Here is a 13,333-nt window from a genome sequence, read left to right on the forward strand (position 1 = left end):
ACAGGCACCTGCCAGCAGGCTTTCTCAAGGAACTCACTCGTGATTCCCCCGGCGCAGGCCGTCCGGTTTCTGCGGTGTGGAGTAACTCCTCAGACTTCTAGGACGCAGGGAACTCCCAAAGCGGTGGGCGACCGAGGGCCGCGATCCCCGAGATTCAATTGTTCGACGTGGTGGACGCGCGCAGTCACCGCGTGGGCGAGCCTGGGCTCGGTGGTCCACAGCCCGACGCTCGCATCCTCGGTCTCGCATCCTCTCACTCAGGTGCTTGGAGCCGGCCGGGAGCGCGAGCCCGCCTGTGTGTGCGCGCTTCGGCACGCGCGCCGGCCCGAGGGCCGCGAGAGGCTCTCGGCAGCCAATGGGGCGGGGCGCCGCGCGCCGGAGGCGGGGCCGTGACGCGCGCGCCGCGTGACCCCGCTCGCGGCCTGGGCCCGAGGAAGCCGGAAGCGGCGGCGGTCAGCAGCACCGGCTCGGGGTGGAGGGGCGGCAGGGAGTGCCTTGGGGTTTGTGAACCCCGCAATGGGTCCGGGCGCGACAGTCGCGCGGCGGAGGTCGTTGCTTCTGCCGCGGCTGCTGCTGGTGCCGCTGCTGTGGTCGGGGCTGGCTCTGGGCGCTCTCGCCGTGGTCAGCAGACCCCACAGGGTCCTTCACAACCTCCTATCGGAGCAGCAGTTGCTGGAGGTGGAGGACTTGTCCCTGGCGCTGCTGCAGGGCGGAAGGCTGGGGCCGCTGTCACTACCGCCGGACCTGCCGGATCTGGATCCCGAGTGTCGGGAGCTGTTACTGGACTTCGCCAACAGCAGCGCAGAGCTGACCGGGTGCCTGGTGCGCAGCGCCCGGCCGGTGCGCCTCTGTCAGACCTGCTACCCCCTCTTCCAACAGGTCGCCAGCAGGATGGACAACATCAGTCGAGCCGTGGGGGTGGGTAGAGGAGCACACCCGGGACCTCCGGCATGGAGGGTTGGGAAAGGAGGATGTAATGGTGGTTTACTCGGGGCGGGGGGCGGGGGTGGCTCAGTTTCTCTGTTTGTAAGGAAAAGGGATTGTAGTTTGGGGCATCAGAAGAGTGGGTGGTATTATAGGTCTTGGAGTTTGGAGTTTTGCCTCCATGGCTGCTTTGGGGCATCTTCTTGATACATATTTGCAGATAGGTATGGCTGTTTTTCGTGGGGATCCTGCACCCTTAACCCTACTTTTCCTTTCCCTCCCTTCCTTGACTCCTTCACCCCACTGTGATACAGCTTCTTCCTATCTCTACCAGGTGTTCCCAGGAAGGACTCTTTCCTGAAACTCCGAGTGGGGCAACTGTAGTGTGGTTAGGAGGCTTGAGCTTTGTAGCCAGGTAATATCAGATCCGCCACTTTATAGCAGCTTGGTCTTGGATTAATTATCGTATAGTCTTAGTTTACTCCTCTGCAAAATGGAGAAAAACAGCTGTCTGATGTGACTGTTACAAAGATTAAACGAGGTAACATATGAGAGCTTATTTTAGTGATTAAGACAGTGTGCAGCCAGTCAGCCAGGAATCCAGTTTGTAGTAGGCGGCATATTCTGGGCAAGTGACTTACATTCTCTATGTCTGTTTTCTTATTGATTAAGATAAAAAGAGCTCTTAGAAAACAAACACATAGTAGTAGTTATCAGTTAATGGGAGCTAAAATGTTGGGAAGTGATATAACTGTCCTCCATTTTTGGTACTCTTAGCCCTTTTCTGGTCATGTGGTAGGTCCTGTGAGGGTTTTAATGAAAAAGGGAGAAAGGAAGAGAATACACGTTTCTGGTAATAAGAAACTTACAGGGTCTAGAGTCCTAAAGGGTAAGAGTGTCAGGCCTGGTAGGAGTCATGAGGTGTGGGCTGGATATGCTTTGTAAAGGAAAAACATGAAGAATGACATTGGGACTGTGGAGAGGGAAAGTTCCTCTTGTATTGAGAGGACAAGTAGTCTCACAAAAATGTGATTGGAATTATTGCATAAATCATAGTTGGTGTGACAAAATATGACCTTGCATAGAGATGTATCCTGCTTTAAGTGAGCAGGATAGTGAGTAACTGATATTACTTAACAGATCTAGGGGTTTTTAAAACATTTTTTTTTTACATAAGTAGGAAATTTACTTGCATTAAATAAGTTATATAGTCAATCTCTCTGTAAAGAGCTAGTTTTCAAGTTTGGAAAAAACAAGTAAAACCAATGAATCACTGAAATAGCAGTTAGTAAAAGTTCATTGTGCACACACCAAAAAAGACAGTTTGCAACCTGGGAGACCTCAAACCAAAACCTGGAATGAGGCTTAGAGATGCATTGTTATAAAGCAATGTACATAGTATGGAAGAGTGCATTAGTTCTTCACAGAGTTGGTTACAATATAGGAACTTTCTTTTTATTTTTCATAGGAATTTTCTTAAAAGAGAATGGCTTAACAATTACCTCATATCAATTTTGGGGAACAGTATAAGTCTGGTTTATGATTTTCCAAAGAGAGAAGAAGTGGCCCAGGTCAGGTTAACCTCACTTGTCTTGCAAGATCAGCTAAATTAAGCTTTTGTTTGTATGACTAAGTTGATTTTGTCTGATCAGGGAATGTTCAAGTCTGATCTCCATTTGTATTTGATTTTAACATAGTTTAAATAAATTTAGGGTTATCTGCGATATTTTCCAGGCATACTTCTATTAGATATAACATATATCCCTATCTATCTGTCTTCCAATGAGTTAAAAATAAAGTACCCAAGACTTGTCCCTGTCACTATATAGCAAGGTATGATATGACATCATGTTCTGTTTTGAGCAAATTCGTGAGTTGTTTTGTGGCCAAGGTGATTAAATAATGATACATTGTGGATCTTTTGAGGGAGCAAATGCTTTCCTCATTTGTGTAGATACTGTGGAATTAAGAAGAGGTTAAAAAACTACCCCCCCCCAAAATAAAAATAAATAAATAAATAACTACCCCAGACTCTAGTGGTGCAGTATTATGATCATCACCCAATCTGTGTTTGAATTTCCACATGAATTCCTCATTGCCCAAGAGAGGCATGGGTGAGGGTCTGGGGGAGGGGTGTAGAAACTTCCTTCTTCCTCTCATTTGTGCCTGTTAAATTCTCCCAGTGATCTGAGCATCAGACTCACTTTACCCTTGTATGGAAGGAAGAGGCAAGAGTTTAAAAAAAAAAAAGAAAGAAAGAAAAAGAAAAACCCTTTACTCAATCTGGATTTCTTCTCCAATTCATCTTAGACCTTGACATCTTTCCCTTCCTTTCCTCAGTAGAGGTGGATGTGCTTTGCTAGCTCAAAAGCATTATTTCCAAGGTTCTGAGGTTCTTCATGGATTTAATAGGCTTTCTTGGATTGGTTTGGGAATTGAATCATAATGTGTAATAATGAACTTATGGAAAAAAAGTGTTCTGAGTTTCTTAGAAGTGAACTTGAAGGAATCAGTTGTTCTTTGTGTGTGGCGAGGGGGAGGCTATTTCTAGGGAGTAATGTATTAGTCCTACATAGACTCAATCTTTCCCTTAAATCAGTTTAATCAGCAAGCACATGTTATTTATTTATTTTTTAATATTTTATTTATTTGTTTGACAGATCACAAGTAGGCAGAGAGGCAGGCAGAGAGAGAGGGGGAAGCAGGCTCCCCGCCAAGCAGAGAGCCTTATGTGGGGGCTCCATCCCAGGACCCTGAGACCATGACCTGAGCCGAAGGCAGAGGCTTAACCCACTGAGCCACGCAGGCGCCCCAGCACATGTTATTCTTAAATATTGGGCTGGTAAAACAATACAGAAGGAAAAGAAGGATAAGGCCCAAGCTTCAGACTATCAACATAGTTGAGGGAAACAAACCTATTTTGAGAAGAAGAAAAAAGGAAAAAATCATCAATGTGAATGTTATATTTTGAACAATAGCAATTTACAGCAAAAAGGTTAAGGGAGATGCTGAATTAAAGGGGGGAACAGAGCCAGGTGGGGTTAATCAAAGAAAACCTATAAGCTGAATTTTGAATAAGATATCCTTTATCATCTCTTCAGGGTGAATCCATGTCCATGGATTAATTGAGAGAGGAGGGAAGTATAACAAGGAGAAAAAGAATCAAAGGTAGAAATTTGCACGCTATTTCTCTGTTACAGCAAGCTCATTCATTTAATCTAACAGAATTGTCTAGTGAGAATTCTCTCTTGTTACTTCCTCTTGGAATTACTGAGACAAGAACCACGTATAGTTTTATTATCTGAAGGTAAAGAATACAGTGATTTGTGAAACTTGAGTGGCATGAGTGACTGATTTCCTCTTCCTTGGAGTCATGCTTTCTTCTTTTAGTATGAACTGATAGTGATTTCACTGAGCTGTTCAGCATCCTCAGAGAAGTTGCCAGGATGCTTTGACCCCCAAACTCAGCTCTCTCTCATTCTACTTCGTTTGTTTAAAATTTATATAGGTAGGGGCGCCTGGGTGGCTCAGTGGTTAAGCCGCTGCCTTCGGCTCAGGTCATGATCTCAGGGTCCTGGGATCGAGTCCCACATCGGGCTCCCTGCTCAGCAGGGAGCCTGCTTCCTCCTCTCTCTCTCTCTGCCTGCCTCTCTGCCTACTTGTGATTTCTCTCTGTCAAATAAATAAATAAAATCTTAAAAAAAAAAAAATTTATATAGGTAGGTATAGATATATAAAGATATGTGTATATATATTTGTGAAGGTGCTAGTGATTAGGGGTATGCACCTAGAACCATTCAACATACTTTATAAAAATTTTTATTTATTTTATTTTATTTATCTATCTATCTATTTATTTATTTATTTTTTCAACATACTTTTTTTGGCTATAGACTGATAAACTCTTAGAAATATACGGAGAAACTCAGAACATAGAATAATATAATAATCTTTCATTAGTGATCAGAAAATAATGCTTCTTGGGGCACCTGGGTGGCTCAGTGGGTTAAGCCTCTGCCTTGGGCTCAGGTCATGGTCCCAGGGTCCTGGGATCGAGCCCTGCTTCGGGCTCTGCTCGGCAGGGAGCCAGCTTCTTTCCTCTCTCTCTGCCTGCCTCTCTGCCTACTTGTGATCTCTGTCAAATAAATAAATAAAATCTCAAAAAAGAAAAAAGAAAATAATGCTTCTTATGCATTTAATTCAAGATTATTGGGAACCTAGTATGTGCAGGCTAGTAGTTACTAAGGATATAGCTGTGAATAAGCAGAACTTGTAGTCTGGTAGGGAAAACAGATATTAAGCATGTAATAATACAAGTAATTATTTAATCCAGGTGCGATAAGTGTTGCAGAGTAAAAAACGCCAGATGCTTCCAAAGCATATAATAAGGGAGCTGATCTTGACTAGGGCTAGTAGTAGGTAGAGTGGTCAGTGGTTAAAGCTGATATTTAAAATCTGAGAGGGTTCTCAAGGGTGAGAAGGAATACATGTAAAAAGTAGCAGGTGTGAAAGCTGATATTTAAAATCGAGAGGGTTCTCAAGGGTGAGAAGGAATACATGTAAAAAGTAGCAGGTGTGAAGACTGAGTCTGGTGTTGTTTGAGCAGTAGAGATTCTGTAGAATGACATGACCAGATTCTAGTTACTTGAGGGAAAGTGGAGGGAACAGAAGATGGGGATGGGAGGGGAGGAGTAGGTGTGGGAGGTAAATTAAGAGACTCTTGCAGGAATGTGAGAAATGGTGGCTAGGCTACATGGGGACCATTTTGATGGGAGTGGGGAATGGACAGATTTCAGAGATATGTAGGAGGTAGAATTGACAAGATTTGGTAGTTAACCTCAGGGAGGGTTCTTGAAGTCCCGGGGCTTATGCCATTCCTTATACTTTCTGTATCCTCAAAACCCAGGATTCTTAGATAGAGTGCCTGGTAAGTAAGTAGTGGGAGTTAAATAACTTCGAAAGAATGAAGTGTCAGCACGACCTAATTTTTTGCTTGGGGCAAAAGGGAAAAGAAATCAATAAGGATCAACTAATTTAGGAACTTGGATTTACTTTTTTGCATGGTGTGAGTTTTCATTAAAGTGATCTATGGAAAGCCTATTCTATGTGGATATGAACTATTTGAGTGCAAAATTGGTGTGTCCCATTTTCTTGTGATTTACAAGGTTTTGAACCAAAAATTTCCCAGAAGATGACACTTAAAGATTTTGTAATCATTTACTCACCAGATAAATTATGTAAGTAATATATGTTCATTGTAGAAGAATTTACTATAAAAGAGGCAAAAAAGAAAAAGAAAATGAAAATGACCATATTTCCAGTATTCAGAGATAACCAGTGCTGCGTTTTGATGAAAGCTTTCCAGAATAAAAAGTAAGAAATATGATGCACACAATTTGGCCTAAGTGGTTGACATTGTTCAACAGAAGCAAGTATTTATTTAAGAAGCAAAGATTTTCTTCCCTTGATGGTGAACCTGGTATCAATAAATATTTAGTTGTTTTTGTTTTATTACAGTTATTAATGACATAATTATTTGATTATATCAAACAAAATGTTAAAAAATGCTTTTAATAAATACTTTAGTTATTTTGATAAGGTTTTTGTCATTGTTTTGTTTGTTTGTTTTGCCTAAAGCTGTTGTTTGGGAAGTCTAAAAATATTCAGATTGTATTTTTCTGTCTTTTTGTTACAGAATACCTCAGAGAGTCATAGTTGTGCCAAAAGTCTCTTAATGGCAGATAGAATGCAGATAGTTGTGATTCTGTCTGAGTTTTTTAATTCTACCTGGCAGAAGGCAAATTGTGCAAGTAAGTAATTCTTTCATTTTCATGTTGCAGTTACAGTTCAATAGTATAGATGTCAGATTTTATTTTAGTGAATTTTGAGATCTTTGAAGCTAGATAATACTTTTTATTACTAAGTTTAAATGAACTACTATTAGCATCATGGTTTATTAGTGGGAATTACTTGGGCAAATATTGAAAGGCAGAAAAGTGTAGTAGTTAACAGAATGAACTTTGCAGTCAGACAGATCTGGCCTTGATTCTAAGCTCTGCCACTTCTTAACCCTGACTCACTAGCAGTCAAATCTTGGGCTTGTAAATTCTCCTCTTGGACCTTCAGTTTCCTCATCTGATTTGGGGATGAATTGGAGATAATAATGCAGCTTACCTTATAAGATTGTTTTTAGGATTAAATGAAAAATATTATGTAAAGAACTTCTCTGAGTAGCTGGCACATAATGTTGAAGAAATGTTAACTGTTTAATAAGAATTATGATGTTTATAATCTGTCAAATGGTGGATGATGGAAGGTGGTAACATCTGTTCTACCAGTTTTATAAGTTTATATGTATTTGTATAACAGAATGAGATCTATTTTCAGGCACTCTTTGGAAAAATTAAAACCACTGTTTCAGTTTGTGTTTTGACTACCAGCTGTGTACTAAGCAGGTCTTATTTTCCATGCCTTATAATTTAGTGGGGGAGAAATTTATGTTTATAGGATAACCTAAGGCAGACAAATAAATGCTTTAATAAAGTCAGAGAATCCTGGGGGGAAGTAGAGATGAGAGGAAGGACACTGCTGAGAGCTGGGCATCATGGAGAGAGGCACAGAGGAGTAAAAGAATAGTAGTTGTTCTAGGGTCTGGAAGCCCAGTGGGAGGTAAAGTTGGAAAAGGAAAGTAGGACCTTGACTGATACAGTAGTTTATTGCAATAGTATTTTGGACATTTACAAAACACATGGAATATTAAAGGCAGTAAGAAGTACTACAGGTTAAAAAAATATTTTTCAACATTTAAGCTAGCACTTCCCAAGCTTTCTTTTAAACTGTATTTCATTAAAAAATTATTGAAGTATAGTTGACCTATAGTGTTACATTAATTTCGGCGGTGCAGCTTAGCAATTCAACAATTTTATACATTACTCAGTGCTTACCACAGTAACTATAGTCCCTATCTGTAGCTCTTTTTTTTTTTTCTTTTTTGCTATGAAGACCCTGTATTTTTTCTTTTTATGGAATACCACTGGAAGAGGAAGAGAGAGACCAGTGAGGAAGTTATTACAAAATAGTTCAGGCAAGAAGCAAAGAAAACAAAGTAAGGCATGGGCAGGAGAAATCGACAGGATTAAAAAAATCTGTGTGCCTGTAAGTTGTTAATGAGTTTAACTTTTTTGGCTTTTTTTTTTTTTTTAAAGATTTTATTTATTTATTTGACAGAGAGAGATCACAAGTAGACAGAGAGGCAGGCAGAGAGAGAGAGAGGAAAGCAGGCTCCCTGTTGAGCAGAGAGCCTGATGCGGGACTCGATCCCAGGACCCTGAGATCATGACCTGAGCGGAAGGCAAAAGCTTAACCCACTGAGCCATCCAGGCACCCCCTGCCCCGAGTTTAACTTTTTTAAGGACTTGTCTTTTTATTTAGTTCATATGAGAAAAACTAAATGGCAAAAAGACCCCTGCTAAGTTTCTTTTCTTTGTAGTACATTGTGGTATATCGATTATTGACTCTTTTTAGTTTTGTCTCTATTAATTGAGATTTTCTGGTAATTTGAACAGAGGCTTGGCTGACAGTTACTTTTTTTTTTTTTTTTTTTTTTTTTGTAAGAGCAAAAGTTTTACTCCATTGGTGTAAAAGTTTCTAATAGGGGTGCCTGGGTGACTCAGTGGGTTAAGCCTCTGCCTTCGGCTCAGGCCATGGTCTCGGGGTCCTGGGATCGAGCCCCACGTCAGGCTTTCTGCTCAGTGGGGAGCCTGCTTCTCCCCATCTCTCTCTGCTTGCCTCTCTGCCTACTTGTGATCTCTGTCTGTCAAATAAATAAATCTTTAAAAAGAAAGTTTCTAGTCAAATATGATGGAACAGTTTGCTTAACCTGTATGGGAGAGCTATTTTTAAGTATTCTTAAACCCTTATTTCCATTGATAAAGAAAAATATGTTAATTATAAACAATTTAAAATTAGTTAGAATAAATGGATATATATTGGGGTTCACTTCTTTTGACTTGTGCGATTTAATTTTTATATTTGAGAGGTAAAACATCTTTTCTTTAAAAGATGTTTTGTGACAATGACTTCACTAATTCAAAGGAGCTTTCTTTTCAAGTTAGTTCAAAGAGAAGGAAAACATTTTGCTGCATATTTACTTAATATGTAGCTATAAAATTCTTTAGAATGAATTCTTAGGTTAACTTTGTTTTTCTGTGAGCCATCATATCTTGAAAATATTCCCTGATTGAACTTCTTTTGAAGAACAAATGAAATGCTTACTTCTAATTAAAAATAACTTGGTCAAGACATGTAGTCAGGTGAAAGAAGCCAGATGCATTTATGCTATTTACATGCTTGATATTATGGAAAACCTAATCTTTTACTAAAAATATAAATGTAAAATACTCTCTTTTTCTAAAGAGCAATTAACAGTACATAAAATTAAATGTGAAAAAAATTATTAATAGAGTTGTGCATTTTCTAGGAAAATGTAAATGCTCAGCAGTGATCTGGCCTCAATTTCTCATTAAATTGCATCTCTAGCAATCAGATCTATTAAAGACTAATTTCTTGGGATCCTTACACTTTGTTTCTTTTTTTAAAGATTTATTTATTTGAGATGAGGTGGGGCAAAAGGAGAGGGAGAGAGAACCTTAATTCTCTCCATGCTGAGTACAGAGCCAGATGCAGGGCTTGAACTCAGGGCCCTGAGATTACAAACTTAGTAGAAACCAAGAGTTGGATGCTTAACCAACTGAGCCACCCAGGTGCCCCGACTTTAATTTTCTTAATGAATGATGATAAAGGTTTCCATTTACTTGTGCACTTAGAAGAAAATCTATTTCCTACCTATTCATTGTTTTTTAAATCATTGACCTTTAGAAATATGTAGAAGAATACAAGGGATATTTACTCTTTTAATAAATGGAAGACAACAGTTTTATTATGTTACAATTTTAAAGGAATTATGCCTGGTCAGAAGTTTGTTTGGATGTTGTAATTTTGTACTGTAGGAAACTAGTAACTACTACTCCAAAATATGACTATAGGACACCAGAATATGCCACCCCCAAAAGTGCCTCTTTGTTATGAGGATAATTTTGAACGGATTACTTTGATAAACATCAGACACAGGAGAAGCTGTGAAGACAGAGTAGAAGTAACCACTTTATAAGGGAAATTTGTATTTATAAAGAAAATCTCCATTTGTAAGAATATTTCCTTCTCTGTTACCAAGAAACAGATGACTCTAAATCACAAATGAATCTTAAAAATGGAAAAGGCAGGGACGTACATCTACATAACTAATTTTATATTGGTTTACCATGCTTCTCCTGGTCAGTTCTTCATAACCAGCCTCCCTCATACTCTTTCTTTGTTTTCAGCTGAAGGTGACATTTAAGCCTGAATTCTAAGCCATCTCTTTGAGTTACTCATTTTTCTTGTGCGTCTGCCACGTATATATGAGAGATACAAGTTAACAAACTTCTGTTTGTCTTTCTCTTGTTACCTGTCTTATTGCAGGAGCCCTAGTTGAGAACTTAAAAAAATAGAGGGAAAATTATTTTTCCTTTACAATATATACATGAAAATCACGATATAAATTTAAAATTTTCTGGATTATTTGCCTTAATATATAAATACAAAAAAAAACATTGTTCTCAGAATTTGTGTGAAATTATTAAACTCAAGCGACTGACCCATTTGCCTCCGTTACCTTTTTGTGATGATCTAGTTAATTAAATTTGCAAATACACCCCGATGGGTGAGACCAACAATAAGGATCTTTAATGATGAATAATATGGAATCCATTCATTCTAGCATCTAAAAGATAAAATAGGAAGGGAAAAAATGACAAAGTATGAACAAAAACTACTGATATGTTTAAAAAATTGGGTTTTTGTTGTTATTTGTTTTTGGTTTTGGCATCTTTGTTTTGATTTGTTTTCATAAAAAATTGTGTTTATTTAACAGACAGAGATCACAAGTAGGCAGAGAGTTAGGTGGGGTGGGGTGGGGGTTGGGAAGCAGGCTCCCCACTGAGCAGAGAGCCTGATGTGGAGCTCCATCCCAGAACCCTAAGATCATGACCTGAGCCAAAGGCTGAGGCTTTAACCCACTGACCCACCCAGGCGCCCCTAAAAAATTGCTTTTAATGGAGAGTTAAACCAATATGGTATCCATTTTGTAAGAATGTATCTCTTGATATAAAATGACTATTTTTTTCATCCTCTCTGCTAGCAAATGCAGAACTATAATTATACTGGTAAAAATCTTTTTAAGTGAATTTAAGAGACCATTTTTAAAAATATTTTATTTATTTATTTGACAGACAGAGATCACAAGTAGGCAGAGAGGCAGGCAGAGAGAGAGAAAGGGAAGCAGGCTCCCCACTGAGCAGAGAGCCCAAAGCGGCCTCAATCCCAGAACCCTGGGATCATGACCCAAGCCGAAGGCAGAGGCTTTAACCCACTGAGCCACCCAGGTACCCTGAGACTATTTTTTAAAAAGAATATTACTTAAATATAAAAATACAAAACAATTTAAAAGATTATTAAAAGGACACCTGGGTGGTTCATTTGATTGAGCTCCCGACTCTTGGTTTTGGCTCGGGTCATAATCTCAGGGTTGTAAGATTGAAACCAGTCTCAGTGTGGAGTCTACTTGTCCCTCTCTGTCCCCCTCTGCCCTCCCTTTTAAAAATAAATAAATAAATAAAAGCTTAAAAAGGATTATTAAAAATGTATAAATATAAAAGCTAAAATACTGTTTAAAAGAATATTATTAAAATTAATACACTGCCATAAACCACCTTTCCTTTCTACTTGATCTAGCTGTGGGTTGACATCTTGTCTCTGCAGTTATTAGTTGATGAAAGGAAGGCTAGAAACCCAATAGAAAGGATAGTGTGATCCTTGTACCACTCCTATCTCTTTTATCTTTAGAATTCCTGTGTCTTTGAATGATATTAGTCTTGATAGGAAAGAAGCTTCTGGAAATTGATGGAGACTTAAAAAAAATGTTAATAGCTCAGCTCTTCCAATTCACGTTACAAATAACACAGAAACTAGTTCTTGTGGAGACTGCTAAGTAGTAAAGAAAATATATTAATATTTCTCCTGTACAGAATTTCATAGCATATTGTTGACATAGGGATAGTCTTCTTATTGACATACTTCTTAGTTATCCTTTGCATTTGACAGTTGAATAATTAGCAGGCTCACAAGCTTTGATGAGACCATGGATTGTTTTATGGTAAAGTGTTTTGGTTCTCTGTTTTTTCTTTTTTGAACTATATTGAAATATAATAGACATATAATATGGGTTTAAAAAGGTGTACAGTGTATTGATTTGATCTATATTGCAAAATGATTACCATCATGGTGTGAGGTGTAATGTGTCACATAATTACCATTTCTTTTCTGTGGTGAGAAAGTTTAAGAGTTACTCTCTTAGCAACATTCAAATATAGAAGTATATAAGACAGTATTACTAACTATAATCACCATGCTGTACATTAGATTCCTGGGACTGACTGATCTTTAAACTGGAGGTTTGTATCCTTTGACCAACATCTCCTCATTTTCTTGAGCCGCCTGGCAATCATCATCCTTCTCTTTCTATGAATTCAGCTGGGTTTTATTCCTGGACTCTCAGTTCTATTCCATTGGTCTCCTTTCCTGTGATAAGAGTCCATCTTACCTAGTTGATGGAATTTCCAGGAAAGGGATTTATGATAATCGAGTTTCTTTTGGAAGATCTGTTTTTAGGTAGATAAGGGCAATTCACAGAAAGCTTTCTACATTTACTGTTTTTCAAGTGACTTTAGCTGAAAATATCTTTAAGGAAGGGGGCACATTTTTAGCACTTACTTCTTTAAAAGTCAGTATTAAGTGGCTCAGTTGGTTAAGCCAGCTCAGGTCATGAACCCAAAGTCTCGGGATTGAGTCCCCATCGGGCTCCCCCATTAGCAGGGAGTCTGCTTCTCCCTCTGCCCCTCCTCCTACTCGTTCTCTCTTTCTCTCTCTCTCTCTCACATTCTCTCAAGTAAATACATGAAATCTTTTTTAAAAAGGTGAATAATAAAACTACATGGTTAACCAAAAGTTCAGTTAAACAGAACCCCTCTTTTTCATTTTATACATGGTAATTTACTAAGCATTAGACTCACTTATTTGTATCTTATAATTTAAGAAGTCTCTGTTTTCATACTCATTAAACCTAATTATGTTCTTCAGGTACAAAGTTCTCAGAGTTTATACTATATTTTCTGAAGCTTGCCCTATTTTTCAAAAATTGGTGATTGTCTCTGTTGTTTTCTATAAAACTAGTTTTACAAAACAGCAGAGATCTTTATACAAACTCATAATGGATGCCAAATACTTTATCTAAAGATGCTAATAATTTCCGTCA

At 38.8% G+C, this 13,333-nt stretch overlaps 1 protein-coding gene across 1 annotated transcript in view; it reads left to right on the forward strand.

Moving 5' to 3' along the window:
• Window positions 1–420: 420 nt before the first annotated feature.
• The window catches only part of OSTM1 (osteoclastogenesis associated transmembrane protein 1), a 33,797-nt gene continuing 20,884 nt past the window's right edge, over window positions 421–13,333 (forward strand). Inside the window, exons 1-2 of the mRNA XM_004753454.3 lie at window positions 421–918; window positions 6,620–6,734. Coding sequence (XP_004753511.2) covers window positions 517–918; window positions 6,620–6,734 — 517 coding nt within the window. The 5' untranslated portion in view covers window positions 421–516. The remainder of the gene's footprint in view (window positions 919–6,619; window positions 6,735–13,333) is intronic.

The sequence above is a fragment of the Mustela putorius genome, unplaced genomic scaffold (assembly GCF_011764305.1).
Source record: "Mustela putorius furo isolate JIRA1106 unplaced genomic scaffold, ASM1176430v1.1 tig00000450_pilon_pilon_pilon, whole genome shotgun sequence".
NCBI classification, from domain to species: domain Eukaryota; kingdom Metazoa; phylum Chordata; class Mammalia; order Carnivora; family Mustelidae; genus Mustela; species Mustela putorius.